An 18,326-nucleotide genomic window follows, 5' to 3' on the forward strand; every position below is an offset into this window, starting at 1 on the left:
AACTAATAGTAATATTAGCGCGTAAATTTAAAATTTTCCTCTCGGCCATCACGAACTCAGAAATCTCCCGTTTTGAATTACATTTATGCAAGAAGCGAAATTTTTACACCGCGTATTTTTTTCAATAATTTCCAACATTAATTAATTCCGCTTCATATTGAAATTTTATTTATTTGGAGTTTGTGCATTCAACAAAAACGTTTAAACTTATCACTAAATAACTTAAATAAAGATATATTTTATGCTTAGAGTTATTTACTAATAATAATAATCGTAATATTATAACTAAACTGAACGGAATGAGGATTATCATCAATAAGCCATTTCAAGTTCTATGCAATATTTTCATGCGAATTGCCAACACTTTTGATCCAGTTAGTTAACTAAAAGTTATCTATTAATATAGATAAGGAGAAGGTCGTTTTGATGCCTGAAATTGGGACTAATCGGAAGGCACTACAATTGGTATATAGAGTAGATAATACAAATAAAGGTGCTGCTGCTGCAAAAATTGAAGAAAAAGGGGGGATTAGAAACAATTTTAAAGTAAAAATTATCAGTCGGTGCTTTTTTGCAATGTTTGTTTTTTTTCCATTTTTTCGTGGAACGACGATAAACAAATAAGAAATGTAAGCCAGCAGAGTGTGGGAAGACTGAATCAGAGCTGCTTCTTTGTCGCTTGCTGTGTCGCGTCCTTTGCATCCTTCTTAATGATATCGCTAACATACGGACTTACGCTGGCATCGACCAACGAACGTTTCACCTGCTGCGGAGTCGTAGCATTTGTTCTTTTTTGCCACTTGAGGTACAGACGTAACTGGCGTAGGAATATCCAAAGGAATTGTCCGTCTAACCGGTTGTGGTGACAACTTAATCGGTGTCGTGGGCCTTGTGTTGGATGTGGGACGCACATTGTTCATGCCACTGCCCATAGATTGATGTGAATTATGAAAAGGTGAGCCAGCTGGATGGGTGCACAGTTCCGATTCGGAGCTATTAAACATTTGCAAGGACTTCGCCGCCTTTGGCAATGTGATGCCTTGCAAGATCCAAACCAGTTGATCCTTGAGCCAGCACAACTGATCGATCATTGAACTGATGAGCGAACCGGGCGTATCAAAGTCATTGGGTATCATGCCATCCACATGATTTTCAAAGTAACTGAACATGGGAAACCAGACGCGGGTGCGCGTCGAATCGCTTTGCATCAAAGCCTATTAAATGAAATTCGAATTAGATTCATTTTTATTAAGAGAAGATTAATGCACTTGCCCGATTATTGGCCAACGTGTGGTAATAAAGAAAGAGTCGCGACGTTATGTAAAAGGCCACAAACACATCGATGGAGTAGTGCTCATGGGCAGCCAATATAAAGAATATGCCAAACATGTTCAACAGCCAAGTCATCGTATGCAGGAAGTACAGATTACGCGGCGTATCTAAATGAAATGCAAACAAAGTGAATCAATTTATCAAGATCAAGTGAGATCAAGCACAAGCACCTCTACTTACATTCGGTAATAAAGAAATTGAGCAGGGTCAATGCCACCGTGTGTCCACTGAACATGTAATCGCCACACGTGCGCACCCCTTGGATGGACATTCCCAATCCACTCCAGATGCGATAGGCACGTGTCATGCGTATGACCAACGCACCAATCATATCCACGTTGGGATCATCGATGGCAAAGTCCTTCTGATTGCACTGCAGATGCGTACCAGGCACACTCAGTGATGTGATCAGCATGGTGACGCAGCGCAGCAGAAAAACGGTGCCAGCCAATGCGAAAAAGCGACGCAACAACACCATTCGATACTTGTGAAAGATGAGCACAATCAGCCAGACGGTAAATAAAAGAGAACCCGTTATTTCGCACATATTGAAGGCCCAGGGAATGTGGGGAACATTGTCGAGGAATATATCCGGTAACGGTGGATAACGTTTCATATCGGGAACTCGTTCATGCACGATGACCATGACAAACGAAGTTATCCATGTCACCACAAACGAATAGCCTGCAACAGATATTCCATTGAAAGTGGTGTTATTACACATGATTTAAAACAAAATAAATCAGAACATGCTTCTCGGAAGTATTTGACTAGCAGCTACCCTAGTAACTTGTTTTTAAATTATGCTAAATATGTATGTGTAAAACTTTCAAAAATAAATTCAAATTGTTTTTTTTTGTACACTATAATTAAGATAAAAACCTTTAGAAAGTCATACTAAATTCAAATTCTCAATTTTAGACAGTCATGCTGATTGAAATTCCCGATTTCAACGAAAACAATAACATTTTTTACTATTTTTATGGACTACAAATAATACCTCATTACACTAAATAAACTTTTTCGGATATTTAACTATAATATGCATTCATTATATTTGTATTAAGACAGCACAATAAAATGTGTACAAAATTATCTCATTCATAAGCTTTGATTGATTTTAGTACCGGAAAGCCCTTGTGTCTTATATTAAAAAATATATATTAAACTACTAAGAAGTAGTAGAAGAAGTGTTGTCACCAAATTTGATGACGCTAGCTCAAATAGTTCCAGAGATAGAAATAAACCTAGACGAAAAGTTTTAAAGTACTAAACACATAAATAATTCATAAAGAGGTCGAAAAAGACTTCTCTAGACTTTGTCCTACATTGTGACTATCGAGTAATTACTTATAAGCTATTCTATTTATGGCAATCAAATGATATTAATTAAGCCCCACACCGAATTCTGCTTACACTCACTTAATTCTACGATAAAAAACTGCATAAAAAAGTGAATAAGCAATTACACACATGCATATCAACATGCTATGACTGTTATTCTCTTTCCTTACTCTGCGCTTTCGCTGACCAAAACTTTAATGTTGATCTCTTGCAGGGTATCAAAAAAATTTGAACTCTTTGAGCTAGACAAAGCAAACGGCATATCTCTCGCTCTCTTTCTAGCTCGCATAATACCTAAAATACATTTAAAAATTTTGTGCACGAAATGTTACACAAAAACGCAACAGAAAAAAAAAATTCCACTACATGCAGTAAACAAAACAAATGCGACTGGGAGTGGGAGTGAGAGCGAGACACATGTACATATTTACATGTGTGTGTATGTTTAACCTCCAAAATATAAATAACAGTAGCGCACGCCGCGCATTGGCGTCATTGGCGTAATAAGACTGTAACTAAATTTATAATTAATCAAATGACGTCGCAAAACTATGACACTCTCGCTCTCTGCTGAACTTTGGTATAGAGTGAGCGGAAGAAATGCATTTGTAGATTACGAATATCAAGGTTATTGCATATGATTGATCAAATGACCGATAAGTGAACTCATTTCGAAAAGCTCTCACCTAAGCTAATGGCCGTCTTGAAGTATTCGGGTGCCACCAAACGTTGACTGCTCTTGCTGCTGCTGCAGTCGCGTTGTCCGTTGCTGCTGCAATTGTAGCCTGGGCAGTCCTGGCACGTTGAGGGGGAGGGGCACGTTTCGTTTGTCATGGTGGCGGCGGTGGCGTTGCCACTCGGCACACAGGATGTGTGGATCGCATCTGTTAGGACACCGTGCAGCTGATACTGGTGCTGAGGCTGGAGCTGCTGATACTTTTGTCGCTGCTCGTGCGTCCATTGCTGCTGCAATTGACTGACGAGCAACCAAAATCGCTTCAGCTCACCAAAGGGCACCTGAGAGTAGCCAAGCCTATAGCGAAAATCACGCACATCCGATTCGCTTAATGTGAGCAGCACCTGACCATCAATGGCCTCCGAGTTGATACAGGAGATGAGTTGATTTGAGAAGTGATCCTTGCTGTTGCGCAGCCATTGTATTACATCCGTCGGCTGCCAGTGCTCAATTTGCTCCACTTTGTTATTGCTATTATAATTGAAGCTATGTTTTCTTTGTTGTTGTGTCTTGTAGTTGAGATAATGTCCATCAGCTGTTGACGTTGAAGTTGGACTTGAAGTCAGCGTTGCCGGTGTCGCTGACTCACAAATTTCACCGTCATCGTCGCACATTATTGCTTAAAGCTTTCTTTTCTCTTCTTCTTTTGCGTTTTTTATGGTTAATTTTTGTTTGTACAAATTCTCTATTATCAACAAATTTTGACGAGTTTTGTAAAGTTGGCGAACTGGATGCGCGAGTGAAGCATTTTAAGCGCTGGCGAGCTGATTACTCATTGGCCTCCTATCAGCGACACATAATTTTACGTTTTAACATTTGTTTTTCAAAACACACACGTTCAATTTTTGTCTTTTTTGTTGTTAGTTGCTCTCGAAATTCCAGCGACTGCCTGCTTGTGTTTTTTTTTCTTGTAACACTGCCATAACACTCTCTGTTAACTGTGGAGCACCATGTTAACTGCGGAGTCGCTTTAGCTTAAATTGTCGCGCAGCCAACTTAGCTTTGCGATGTTTTCGATAGCGCGATGTTATAAAACTTGGGCGCTAATCGAAAGTTTTTAAAAGTTGCCATTTCACTTCACAGTGACATTAAGAATATAGCAATAAAACAAAATTTCATCACTTTGCATTTTGAATTCATCGCTTTTTATTTTGTTTTTTTTTTTTAATATAAAAATGGCATTTCTTTACTAATATTAAGTTTAAATTACTAATGTAAAGTATGTATGATCGCGGCAATTGAAAAATATATGTTTATATATCAAGTGAAAAATATGTATAATGTGAGCCATGAAACGTCGTCTGCCAAGCGTATATAATGTGTAAATATGAAAGCGTTCAAGTTTTGACTTAAATAATAATAAAAATTGTTTTAACTTCTTTTTTTTAGGTTTTTTTGTTTTGGTTTTACATTGTTTAAAGCAAAGGAAACATTGCATACACGAAATAAATTGTTGTGTTGTGTGTTTTCATTACTTTGCAAAATGTACATCAAAGGAAGAAACAAGTAACAATCGATCATCAAATCAGAAGAGCAAAGAACAAAAATTGATTTTCGTTTTCAGTTTTTTTTGTTTTGTTTTATACAGATGCTATTCACTCGCTTAGGAAAATTAATGATTATTATGCAAAAATAAACTATGAAAAAGATATTTCATGAGTAGTTTCTTAGTTGCATACTGCTTTATATCTTCATATATCTTTTGTTTCTTGCAGTTTGTTTAGTTGTCAATCTCGATCTCATCTCGCATTGCTATTTTGAAATTCAATATATATATATATATATATATAGTGTGTTGTGTTTTGATACGTTTTACAATTATACCTTATTGCTATATGTACCTAACATATATATTTACCAATTTGTTTTTCGCATTTCTCTTCTGTTAATTATATATATATATATACGAAGCTACTGTTGAGGTTTCATTGAATTGTGTGTTGTGTGTATTTTGTTTATTAAGTGTGTTTGTCGTGTGTCTGTGTTGCACCCTTTGCAAGTTGTTTTTTATATTTTCTCTTTTCATTTCGTTTTTGTTTTGTATATTAGCGTTCTGTGTACATAGTTTTCCATATGTACGATATAGATATTTGTCATTTGTATTTAGAATTTTCGTTATGTGAAAACGTAAATGGTAACAAGTTGTTGCTTTTCTTATGTTTTTGTTGCTGTTTGCTTTAGGCCGTGTTTTTAAAGTATTTCCTCCCGTTCATTTTGCTTTCAATACAATTTATGTAATTCTAGTTTAAACTATAACTTTCATATTTCAAAATATATAATATAAACAAAAATGTAGTTGTTTATTTAAATGAGGGCTTCTATGTTGTTTTCATTACTTTTTCTTTTTTCTTTTCTTCTCTTCTTTTTCTTGATGTTTTGTCTTGCATTTGAAGTTGCATTATTTTCTGCATTTGCGGCCAGAAAACCGTCACATAAGATCGTAATTGTTGAGAGAGTCGTCTGCCTTACGACAAATCTGAAAAATAAGTGAAAAAATTAATCTCTACTCCATTTTTAGGTAAATTAAAAATCACTTACAGCTGGGCGCTGCTTCGTAGCGACGCTGGATCTGATCATATGTGAATTTCACAAAGGCATCATATTGCTCAGCCAATTTGGTGGTCAGCACCGATTCGTAACGCTCACGCAGTTGATCCTCGCGATCCTTCACGATGCCTTCGCATATGAGTTGCACCTGCTTGAACGTGAACAATGCCTTCTCGTTGTGATGGCGCATCATGTGACTCGGTGGGCTGTCCGGGCGCAATGGACTCTCAGGTCCCATTTCGGAACCGCTCGATTCCGAGTCCTGCATGCGCTCCAAAGCGGATGATGTGATGGGCAACTGTTTGCGTTTGTGCAGTCTTTTGATTTCATTGCACAAATTCTCGGCCATTTTGTCTGTACCACAGTTCGAGATGTTTTATTTAGCTGCGTAGTTTAAATAGAAGATATTCTCTACTTACCTGGCGACATCTTGGCCAAGGCGGATTCGGAGAATGGGCTCGGCTCAGTGCTGTCTTTAGCAAAGCGATTGCTTGGCATGCCTGTGGTGCTTGGGCTGTTGGTGGCGCCATCTACCGTCGGCTGGCCGCCGCGTGATGGCGAATTGCCAGCAGATTGTCCGTAGGGAACACAACGTCGACGTTTTGTGGGACGCTGATTGAGCGACTCCCAGTCCAATGCGCGTTTTAATGTAGCACAAGCCATTGCAATGATTAATGAGTTTCAATAACTTTCAATATATGTATAAATATAAATTTCTTCTTTTTCTCTTTATGCCTAATAGTTATTTTTATTGCCACACAGTTCTGTCGATTGGAAGCGTTTGTCTGCGAATGAGAAAAAAATTTGTATGATGAGAGAATTAGTCAGACGGGGTCGAGCAAAAACACAAGAGCCTACTTGCTTCAAAAACTGGTTTCAAGGAAAACAGGATTCACCTGACACACACACGCAGACAAAGCACGTAGAATACAAAAGAAAAGAAAATGGTGCAGCGATTTATGGCCTGGCAGCTGCTGCGAAGAGGGCATTAAAAAAGAAAACGAAGTAGCTAGCGATGCGCAATTAAAGGGAGTGTTCGTTTGGCCACAGGCCGACAATACAACTTCCCACCACTACAGCTACAAGAAGAAGACGACGCAGTAAAGCAACAGCAACAACACACATGCATAGAAATGCACGCGAGCAGCAAAGAAAACTAAGCAGCCAACCACTAGCTCACACACACACACATACAGGAACGTACACACGCACTACAAACTACAACAATAAAAACGCGTCGCGTATCCTTCGAGCTGTACCAGCTGTTTACACACACACACACACACACACACACACAGTTCAACCACAAGCTGCACTTACGCACACAAGCACATACTTGCTGCTGCTAATGAACTCAAAGTCAATCAGCATTAAGTTTCAGGCTGCTGCTGCTTTGTCGTAATTTACACATTTCTTTCGTTTTTTTTTCAATAATAAATGATTAGTGCTGTTTTACGTGACAAACACCATGCCAAATAAAAAAGATTCATTTCAAATGCGACGACGACAAAAAAAAAACAAAATGACAGCAGCTTATGTGTTCAATGGTTGTCTCGCTCGCACACACACACTCTTACACACACACTTGCAGCTGTGAGTTGGAATTTTGATTTCATGAAATTTTAAAAATGGTCGCAACGCATATCATTATCAGAGTGCTTACTCTTCTCTGAAGATAGCATAAATGAAACAACGCCTCTAGCATTGAGATGTTTTCTGCCTGCCACACTTACATTAGTTTGTATTTTATTCTTCCGCTTCGATATCTGCACCACACACTTCACACGCGCTTTATTTACTTTTTTATTGTATTGTAGAAACGCACACGAACTTTTTTCGGGTAGTTCAAATTGTAAATCTATATATGTATTGCTATTGCTTATTGAGTTGTTTTGAGCAGTATTTGAAAGGCCACTGAAATGCACTGTGGTGTAAGTTGATTACAACTTGCTTTAAAGTACTTTTCTTTGTAAATTTTTTCCTTTTTGCGATGTATTTTTCACTTTTCTGTCGAATTCTTACGAAAAATGGACGACCGATGCATGCGTGACGACGTGAGGTTGTGGTCACTCGTTCAGAACAAGTTCAACTGGTCGAGTCATCGCAGTGAGCCACTTGAGTTTGCTCAGCTCATTTGTAAATGCAACGGTTCGCTCACGTCGTTCCGCATTTTTATTTACAATCTGGTATTTTAACAATTTTCATAAAAATTAACCGTCAAATCAGCCATATGTATCAAATATCAATCTAAAGATTGCTTATTAGAAAGGTTATATATTATATAAATTATTTTTTACTTTTTATTATTATTTGCACTTGAACAATTAGAAGGTGGTGGGGGAACTAGTTGAATTGCCAAATCATTTACATGTGATGAATTCAGCTTTTCCGTTTACTTATATGTTTATTACTTGGGCCTTCTAAGCAACATGGATTAGATAGATCGGCTAAAGTTGAAGAAAATACTGGAATTTATGAAACAAAGAGATATCAAAATTAATCATTTCCTAATTGCGTCAGTAATGCAGCCCTAGCATAGTTCATTTGAGTCACGCTTGGTATGCTGGTCTTTCAAAGATTATTTCGTAGAACAATTAGCTGTCGGCCGCAGCATCTATTTGTATGTATTAAATGTTAAAAGAAACATAATTTTATAATATATTTTTTTTAGTCCAATTAGATATTATTATTATTGTAATATACAAATTGGTCACACTGAAAACGCACTCGCTTAGTATTTTTATTTAGGTTTTGGCAAAATAGAGTACTTTGACAAACTTATAAATCCAGATCTGAAATCATCTAAGACAATAATATTTATTGAATTGTAATGAGACTTGTAATTTTTGGCTGCGAAAACCAGTTTGCTACAATAAATCGATTTTAAAATAAATTTGAAAACGTCGATGCATCGATAGTGTCATCGATGTGTGGCCACCTCTACCTATCGATGTCTCTCCATCTCTAGTAGGAATAAAAAGGCAGCGAATTTGTGCAATTTAATTATTAATTTTAAACATCTCTACACCTTTTGTAGATTTCAACTTTTTATACGCGTTTTTTATACGAATCGACTAGTGTTTTGCAGCCGATAGCCCAGTGCGCGCATATTAATAATCAACATTACGTATCGCGGTAGGGGCCAAGAGCAAAAGCAATCAAAAAGCAGAGCAAAGAAAGTTCTAAAAATATTTTGATCGTCGTCGTCGTGAAAGTCGCATATTTAATTTCGCGCAACAAATAAAGCTTTAAATTAAAAAAGATCCAACAATAATAAATTGCAAAAATGGTATTGAAAGTGTACGTCAGCGGCATGTCCGGCAACAAGGAGGTAAGTTTTATACTGCAGTGTCAATGCTGCGTAGGTGTGGAGCGGGGTGGGGCGAGGCAAGACAGGCTAATGGCATAAAATGACAAATTATATGAGTGTGTCGTGTGTGCTTTGTATGACTGAGTTGTGAGAGTCAGTGTCATGTTAATGGAATGTTTGCATGGTTCAGTTTAGCAGGATAGATATGTATGTAGATAAAGAAGAACTGCTCAATTGCATAGTCTACACACATTCTTTGTTTGTTTGCGTAGTCTACACAATACATGCATTTATATATGTGTGTGCGTGTGTGTGTGAATGATGATGTAGTACGTACAGTTGAAACGTCATCGCGCTCTCCCAACAAAACAGAACAGCAAGTGGGTATTTTGATTGGCGTGTGCATGTGTGCTGTGCGTTTGTGTGCGTGCGCTTTTGATGGTGGTGGCAAGAAGCAGCGCAACGACCGCAAACATTTCCATATAAGCCTATTTGGGATAGTGTGGGAAAGCATAAAAGAATATTCATTGATCACAGTTTTCCGTTTGCGTGGGTAAGCGAGCTTAACTATGTCTGCGCTTGTCTGTGTGTATGATTCATGTCGATGACTCTTTTTTTCCACTCATCTTTGTTTGATTCGCGTATTTGCCAATAAGACTTTTAAACAAAGCTCATTGTGCAGTGCAACGAGGGCGTGAGCATTAAAGAGAGAGAAAGAGAGTAAATACAAGAATGGAAGAGAGCATTGAGCTTGACTGTGCTTTGTGTTGTGCCGTTGTTTATTGTTGTGTCAAAAGCAAGGCGTCAGCGTCTATAAAAAAGTTGAATGTATGTATGGTATATATGAACATGTGTAAAGACCTTAGGTAATAAATAAAGGCCTTTATCAGAAATTAATTACACGCCTGCTTTGATAACTATACTATCTACACACACATAGACTAATGCATGATTTAAGGTACAAATAAACCAGTTCAATTTGTTAGTTTATGGGAGAGAGTTCATGTGAATGTCTGTGTGCGTTTTAGGTGCTTGCGTGTTTTGTTAAGGTGCCTGTGTGTGTTTGTTTGGGCTTGCCGGTAACCTAATACCAGGGCTGGCAAAGCAGCAAAATCGAATTAAGTTAATTGTTTCGGTATTTTTTAGGTGAAGAAACGCCAACAGCGCGTGCTCATGATCCTGGACAGCAAGTGCATTCAATATGACACCGTTGACATCACAGAGCCAGGAAAGGAGAGCGAAAAGGAGCTGATGCAAAATAAATCCACAAGCAATGGCGGCACCGTCAGCGATCCAGAGCCCAGGCACCCATTGCCTCCGCAGATCTTTAACGATGAGGAATACTGTGGTGACTACGATGCCTTCGATATGGCCAACGAGATTGACACGCTGGAGGTGTTCCTCAAGTTGGCGCCAGCCGACACAACGGCCGTGAGCAGCGCTCAAATCGAACTGAAGCAGGAGAATGGCGATGCTAAGGAGGGCGAGAAGGAAAAGGAGGAAGAAAAAGAGGCTGGTGGTGATGGTGAAGAGAAGGCTCCAGCGGAAGGCGAGGCGGAGGTGGAGAAGGCAGAGGTTTGAGAGCTTTTAAGCAATTTGTACTTTTCTGTTTACTGTTCCGAAACGACAACAACAAAAAGCCTGCACAGAAGCAACCACAAAGACAGCAATAATAATAATAATAATATGAATAACAATAATAAATTTAACAGCAAGTTTCAACTACTAACGTAACGTAACGACGTATTCAACAACCAGCAACAACAGCAAACAGCCATGTTAACTGACAGTAGCAAAACATAACATAACATAAAAATGTAATCTAACAGCATTGCGGCAATGAAAAAACCTGTTGTCCAGATTCGAGCAATTTCGGGCTTCTCTCTTATATTCACCACGACTGCGGTTCTTTAAGCTAAGCTACAATATTTATATAGTATATTAAAAAACATATATACTTTGACATGCATACTACTACACTTACACACACACACCCACACAACACACATACGACTGTGTTCACGCTGAAGGAAATTAAATTTTTTAATCAAAATACATTTATATTTATTATAAAAAACTGACACACTCACACACCCATTTTGTATGTATGTAACATAATAATTGTATTAATTTTCAAAAACAGTTTAAGTTTACTTAAGCTTCCAACTGAATTAACCCTAAAATGAAGTGAACTAAACCTAATTGAGAGTGTAGTAAGCTAAAAATAAAATAAAAACCTGAAAGTTTTGTGCGGCTGAGTTATGTTAATGCGAAAACATAAAAATCCGCTGGACATATATAAGAACATATGAAATAAAATTGAAATATATTTGTATTTACTAAAAACTAAAAAACCGTAAGCTTTTGTTACTCACACAAACTCACCACACTTACCACAAGCTGCGTATAGCGCTTAACAGTTTTTTAACAGCGCATGTTAAGTAACAGCGAGAATCAAAAATGTTCTAACGTTTTAAACAACTCCAAAGGGCGAAGACGAAGCTAGCGAAGATAAGGAGAAAACCGAGAGTGCTGAAGGTGAAGACGCGGAGAAAAAAGAAGAGGGTAGTGAAGAAAAGGTAACTTTACAGTACAAATGTATAGATTCTGCATGAAAGAAGATGAAGAAAATTTAACATTATTCGACTAGAGGCGATCGAGAAGCTAATCCGGCATGCGACTGCAATAGAGAAGCTAAAGTACCGTTAGAGAAAGTAGTTTAGAAAATACTGATTTTACATACATTCTTCCACTCTTAACATCCCACCAACACAATTACAATTTGCACCTAAACATAAACCCCATCAGACTGAAACGGAAGCCACCGAAGAAGGTAAAGAAGAATCCGAGTCCAAAGAGGAGAGTGCCGAGTCTACAGGTAAAGTAGAGGAAGTCAACGAGTGGAATATGATCTTAACTTTCTCCTGACACTGACAACAGACAAAGCAGATGATGAAAAGAAGGCCGAAAAGGAAGGCGATGACGCGGATGCTGAAGAAGGTAAAACAGAAGAGGCTAGCGTAGATGAAGATGGTAAAAAAACTGAAGATGATTTAGAGGAGAAGACAAAGGACGCCGAAGAAAAGTCAGAGGATTCCGAAGAAAAGGTAAAAGAATCGACAGATGAAGAAAAGACCGAAGAAAATGAGAAAACTGATGAAAAATCAGACGAAAAGGAAGAATCTGAAGAAGAGGAAGAATCCGATGAAGAAGAAGAGGCCGACGCAGAAAAGAAAGAAGAGACTGCGGGGAAAACGGAAGAACAAGTGGCAGAAGCGGAAGAGAAAACTGCAAAAGCATCAGAAGATGCGGCAGAAGAAACGAAAGATGAAAAGAAAACGGAGGTAGAATCAACCGAAGAAAGCAAGAATGAGGAGACCGCAGCAACAGAAGAAGTCGACGAATCAAAGAGTGATGAAGAGAAGAATGAGGAAGAAACAAAAGAAACTGAAGAGAAGAAAGAAACAGAAGCTGAGGAAAGAAAGGAAGAAGAAACAAAGGAAGCCGACGAAGAGAAAGAAGAATCAAAAGAAACTGTAGACGAGAAGCAAGACGAGAAAGTCAAGACAGATGCTGAAGAAGATAAGAAAGAAGAAGAAACCAAAGAGACGAATGAAGAGAAGAACGACGATGAAAAGGTCGATGAAACAGCTCCAATGGAAGAAGCTGGTAAAACGGAAGCGAAAGAAGACGCAGCGGAATCTTCTGCTGAGGAAGAAGAAAGTGAAGAAGAGTAAACTGTAAACTGCCAACAAACCCAACGAATAAACGACGAAACCCTGAACCCCGAACTCTCCACACCCCCCTCATAAACTGAACCGCACCTGTAGTTGCATCATCCTCAAACACATACACATTGAAGCAAACTCGCACACACACACACAAACTACTAGCACATAATGACCAAGAATTGTAAATAAAATGCAAAAAGAAAAGAATTTACTAATCATAATACAGCTGGTGGAGGGTAATGAACATGTTTATGATCTTGTGCCAAAGATAACACACGTTATTGTATAATTCTTTTGTTTCCACAGCAGTTAACAACAGAAGAATTGACAGCTGTTCTTCCAGCGCCTGCGAAGAATTCTTCCTCGGACTCGGCATCGGCCCAACTCTTGGACACGGAACGCGCAGCGACCTCACAGTAGACTTATGGCACTTAAACAATTTAATGATATTATTATAATGATAAATAAATCACTTAAAAAACGAAAACTTCTTTTTTTTGTATTTTTATTTTGAAAATGTTTTATATATTTTTTTGTTTGTTTTTCAGTGTCACGTTTCTCACTTTTATAGTTTCGAGTTGTTTTTGTTTTGTTTGTTTTGTATCCAAATAATTAAATATACAGTACATTTATAATTATGTTTAGTACGCAGACATTTAAAAATGAAGTTTATATATTCCTTGACTTATTTATTTACGCTCTAGTTTCGGGCTCTATTATCCATTATCTTTTAACTTTATCCATGTTACAAAAACTAGTTAAAAAAGAGACTGTGCGAACCTCATTATTTCGCAACTCAAAATCATTTACTAAAAAGAATAAAAAAACAAAATCCAAGTTGTTTTTTTTCTTGTTAGGAGACGGGTAGAACATTCACTCGCTGGGGAAAAAGAGGTTTTAGATGCGCTTGTCATGAGACGCATTCTTCTGGGGAGTTTGGGGCGCTATCTAACCGCTATCCTCCTCATCTGAGGAGTCCGTTGTGTAATCGCTCAGATTCTCCTGTTGATCATTGTGCTCCGGCTCCGATTCGCTGAGATCCCATTGTGGATGATCTGTCGGTGGTGCGGGCGCCTTCTGCACATCCAATTTAAGCTCTTGCTGCTGATCCATGCCCAGATACGAATCTTGAAGAAAAGGAGAGATTATTGTAGTTGTTCCTTCAAAGTATAGGAAAATCAAATTGCGGTCACACAATTCTTAAGTACTTCATTTATCTAAACTTCTAATATTCTTAGTTAACTCACCCGATCGCAGGCAGACCGTAAAGGTGTAAACGCCGGGCCAACGCGGCGCCGTAAACTTCAGCTGTATCTCCTCTTTCTCGACCAGATTTGTCACATGATACGGCGCTGTGAGCAAGGTGCGCGACTTGCGATCGCAGATGTATGTCCACCAATATTCCTGCTTCTCCTCGGGGAAGTAGGGACAATGCACCGCATGCGACATGCGCGACTTGCCCTCAAGACGTTCGCGCTTATTGAGCTTCGCCTGCAGACGTTCCCATTCCTCATCGTCATCATCATCAAGCGAGGAATTGTTCCTGCCCTGCTTGTCATCATCCTCACTGCCTGATCCCGCCACAGATTCCACATCGCTGTGCTCGCCGGCATCCGATTCCGCCTCCGAGTTGGCTGCCGTTTGATCATCCGTTGTGGATGCCGCCGCAGTCGACGCAGCTGCTGCAGCTGGAGCTGCCGGCATGGGTGGTGCCGCCTTCTTCTTCTGATTGTTCACGGGCTTCTTGCCGCCCTTGCCTCCTTTGCCCTTGCGTGGCTTAGCCCAGGCCGAAGCCTTCTTAGCGGGCACAGCGGTAGCAGCAGCTGCGCCAGCGCCCTCCTCATCCTCAGCCTCTTCGTTGGGTTCATCGTTGATGCCTTGCTTTTCGGGCGCTTTCGTGTCGCCGAACAACGAACGCATATCCTTCCGCTCCAATGTCACGGTCACGGTGACAATGGCACCAGCTGTCACCACATTGGTGTTCTCATCGTCAATTACCTCGCAGCGTATGGAGAAATCAATCAACGGCATCTTGCCCAGCACACGCATAATGTTCTCGTACTCAAAGTCCGACAGATTCTTCAACAGCATGCGACTCTCCTCTGGCTTCAGTTGAGCAAACTGTTGCAGATTCTTCACATGACGTTTCTTGTTCATAAAGTATAAATGATCTTCGGTCAGATGGGGCAACTGCAGTAGCGGCGACTTGAATTCCCACAGTCCCTGAATGATCATTGGAGACATCTTCATGCAGTTCTCGATTGTCTCGATGCTGGGCAGGCGAGGCACACGTCTTGCATAGGCCATCATCACCAGCTGATGCACACAGCTGACCATCTCCTGCACCAAATACGGACACTTCTTCACTATGAACTGACGATCGCGTTCCAGTGTCTCAGCGTTGAGGGGAATGCGAGAGAGATGCGCATGGAGAATGGCACGTGCCTTGATCGAGTACATGCGACACAAGGGATGTTCCTTGCACTTTTCATTCAGATTGGGTAGCTGCCGAATGAGCTGTGAATAGTAAGAATAATAATGTTATCAATAATGAATGTTAATTACAGTTGAATAGGTCCTATATTAAAAGCACATGTAAGGTATTAAAATGCTATAGATATGGACCTAAACAGGCGTAAAGCCCTGGAGTAGGTGCGCTACCTTAGCATAAGACATACTTATTATTTTATATACTATATTTAACCTATTTCTATTTATATTTAGATATTCCCGCTGTTGTCAGGTCAACAATTCACGCTAGATCTTTTCAAGATATAAATTACAGCAGGGCTCTTCTCAACTTCTTGGGAAATTTCCGTTGAAGCGTGACTGTAAGTTAGTTAAGGTAACGTCATGCTTAATAAATTCTGGAATTGTATTGTATTAGAACCTTTTAAGTCATCTAAATGGTATTTCTTTTCTACGTACCCCTTTTTATATAAGGTTCTCACATTGCTTTTAATTTAAATTTAGTTTTTCCTGCACTTTTTTGTTAATTCAAGTTTAAATATATTCCAAATAAACTATTCTAAAATAAATAAACGGAAATAAAACTGATCTCCCCTTTCTGTTAAAACGTTATTCTTAGCCAACGCTGTAAGCTTAATGTTAACTCTGGGATGTTGCAAATACATTTGCACAGCTAAGATTACTGTTAAACAGCTGTAAATTTTACAGCCGCTGTTAACTCTTATACTATTTTCGGATAAGATAGGCGCTTGTTTACTTACCGCAGGCACTTCATCGTTATCCGACTGCCGCTCGATGACCTGCGAATTGTGGCGCTTATCAAATTCCAGACTTGCCGCCAGCACCATGAGAGCACGCTTGAGCAGCATATGCGGCGTTTTGTGGATGAAATAGAAATACATCTGCGTCGTGTCCAGCAAGACTTTGTCGCCACTGAAACGTATGGAGCGATACCACCAGACACCCACGGCCGAGGGCATGGCCACCATAAAGACCAATCCATAGAGTCCCAGCACCCATACACTGTTTTCCTTCTCCACAATCCAAGAGGGCAGCGCAATGCCAAAGGACATGGCACCTGGTCCATCGGGATTGCCATATTTCTCATAGTTCTCCTTGGCCACATCGTCGGTAAGCGCCTGATACGCTTTGCTCAGCATCATGAAGGATTTTTCGTCACCTGTCTCCTTGTCAGGATGCAACACCTTGGACAGTCGGTAGTAGGCCTTCTTGATTTCTGCCTGTGTCGCCGTTGGTGGCACATTCAAAATCTCAAAGGGATCAAAGCTTGCCATCTCATAGTCGAATTGTGAGACGCGATAGGTGAGAAAGAGAAGCAACGCCCAACCAAGCACAATGGTCACTTTAATGGCCACCGATTTGAGCAGACGATATGGCTCCGCATTGGCCAGAATGAAATTCTTTTTCACACAGTCGGGACATTGGCACTCTTCCTTCCGCTTGCTGGGGTCTAAATGATAAAACGAGAGAGTGTGATTAGAATGCAGCTATGTTACGAGAAAGTGAGAGCACAATCTAAGTCCGCGAGAGCATTGTTATTTACGTTTGTGTGAGTGATTAGAATGCAAGCATGGTCAAGCAATGTGCTTGCGGAAGAGTGAGAGCGCAAATAAGATCGCGAGAGCAAGTCACCTGCGTATGAGTGTGTCTATGTGTGTGACCCATTTGTGAAGTGAGCTGGCTTAAGACATCGGTGTTGCTGTCGCTGCTGCATTCGTAGCTTTCACCAACACAAGAGCTCAGTTCGTCAACGTTGTTAGAATAACTTATTGGAACGTGTCCATTTACCACATGTTTGTAAATGGGGAAAAGCTCAATTACACACACATACACATATGTGCTTGAAGACGTTCGCGATTAGTGAGAGCGGGTGGGAGAGAGTGTGTGATTAAAATCTAGCAACAACAACTACTAACCTTCTTTCTTTTTACGTGGCCAATAATAAATCGTCGTTGGTATCAATACCAAAGCCAAGAATGATAACACAAAATAATAGAATGTTCCGCCACTTTCATCATATTGAAACTTTTGACCCGCCATTGCAGTTGTTGCTTCCGCAAAACCGGCTCCGCTCCTTTTTCTCTAATTATTTACAAAGACAGCGCGTCGTCGAGTGGTTGGTTTATTGGACTTTTTTGTTGGTTTGGTGTGGTCGTTTTTTTTTTTTTGCCCAAAAAAAAGTCGGCTGAACCCAGCTGATGTTTGGCACGCTGGCAGTTTGTGAACTGCGCGCGTTGGGTTTAATTGATGAACAAATCGTGCAAAGTTCACTTGCAGATTGCCGTTGACGAAGTGTAATCGTTTGGTACACAGCGATCAATTATAAGAATTTAACGCCGTGTATTTAAAAAACTTATGTATTTACACTCCTCGTCAAATGACACGTCTGTACAGTGTGACCGTGTGTGCAATTTTGCAAAATGTCATGCTGCATAAGTAAATACCGATTTACCATTATTTTCAGCAGGTGCCGCCTGCTGCGTAGTCTTTGCAACTACGAAAACAATCGCTGTAGGTATGCAATTTGTAAATTTCATTTGCATTTACATTTTCTGCTTAAGTTTAATTGAGCTTTCTTCTAAGATGCTGTGTAGTAAAATGCGTAGTCAGCATTAATTTTAAAATAATGGCTATCCCACTATTAATAGTATATTTTATTATATCTATAGAAGTTATTAATCGAATAAGATATCGATATGCCATTTAATTGTAGCTGTCTATTTGTCATTACTTTGGCATAAAATATATAAGTAAATATAGTTAGTTAAATTAAATTAATAAAGGACACACCAGACATCAAAGGATTATAAAATTGAAGTCCGGCCTTCATTTTAAA

General features: G+C 39.4%; 4 protein-coding genes across 8 annotated transcripts; 1 reads left to right on the forward strand and 3 right to left on the reverse strand.

Moving 5' to 3' along the window:
• Positions 1–145: 145 nt before the first annotated feature.
• LOC132791243 (ceramide phosphoethanolamine synthase) lies at positions 146–4,306 on the reverse strand. The gene is made up of 4 exons (XM_060800086.1): positions 3,363–4,306; positions 1,513–2,016; positions 1,273–1,439; positions 146–1,214 (listed from the first exon to the last, which is right to left on the reverse strand). Exons 1-4 carry the CDS (start codon positions 4,024–4,026, stop codon positions 720–722), a joined length of 1,830 nt encoding a protein of 609 aa, XP_060656069.1. The 5' UTR covers positions 4,027–4,306; the 3' UTR covers positions 146–719.
• A 249-nt stretch (positions 4,307–4,555) lies between these two features.
• Positions 4,556–8,042, reverse strand: LOC132791247 (akirin). The gene is made up of 4 exons (XM_060800091.1): positions 7,693–8,042; positions 6,379–6,744; positions 5,951–6,313; positions 4,556–5,888 (listed from the first exon to the last, which is right to left on the reverse strand). The coding sequence occupies exons 2-4, from the start codon at positions 6,620–6,622 to the stop codon at positions 5,878–5,880; spliced, it is 618 nt and encodes a 205-aa protein (XP_060656074.1). The 5' UTR covers positions 6,623–6,744; positions 7,693–8,042; the 3' UTR covers positions 4,556–5,877.
• An 865-nt stretch (positions 8,043–8,907) lies between these two features.
• On the forward strand, positions 8,908–13,487 carry LOC132791244 (SH3 domain-binding glutamic acid-rich protein homolog). Of its 5 annotated transcripts, none has more exons than XR_009632886.1 (6): positions 8,908–9,290; positions 10,416–10,844; positions 11,759–11,848; positions 12,078–12,147; positions 12,210–13,236; positions 13,307–13,487. XR_009632886.1 is itself a non-coding variant. In XM_060800087.1 (5 exons), the coding sequence occupies exons 1-5, from the start codon at positions 9,246–9,248 to the stop codon at positions 13,004–13,006; spliced, it is 1,431 nt and encodes a 476-aa protein (XP_060656070.1). In that variant the 5' UTR covers positions 8,908–9,245; the 3' UTR covers positions 13,007–13,300. The 5 variants fall into 5 exon arrangements, 3 of the variants coding, with proteins under 3 accessions (XP_060656070.1, XP_060656071.1, XP_060656072.1); XR_009632887.1 differs by having other exon boundaries at positions 13,310–13,487; XM_060800087.1 differs by lacking the exon at positions 13,307–13,487 and having other exon boundaries at positions 12,210–13,300.
• Positions 13,488–13,578: 91 nt separating this feature from the next.
• On the reverse strand, positions 13,579–17,890 carry LOC132791242 (translocation protein SEC63 homolog). The gene is made up of 4 exons (XM_060800085.1): positions 17,407–17,890; positions 16,231–16,940; positions 14,248–15,517; positions 13,579–14,127 (listed from the first exon to the last, which is right to left on the reverse strand). The coding sequence occupies exons 1-4, from the start codon at positions 17,528–17,530 to the stop codon at positions 13,949–13,951; spliced, it is 2,283 nt and encodes a 760-aa protein (XP_060656068.1). The 5' UTR covers positions 17,531–17,890; the 3' UTR covers positions 13,579–13,948.
• Positions 17,891–18,326: the final 436 nt, after the last annotated feature.

Source organism: Drosophila nasuta, chromosome 3 (assembly GCF_023558535.2).
Source record: "Drosophila nasuta strain 15112-1781.00 chromosome 3, ASM2355853v1, whole genome shotgun sequence".
NCBI lineage: Eukaryota > Metazoa > Arthropoda > Insecta > Diptera > Drosophilidae > Drosophila > Drosophila nasuta.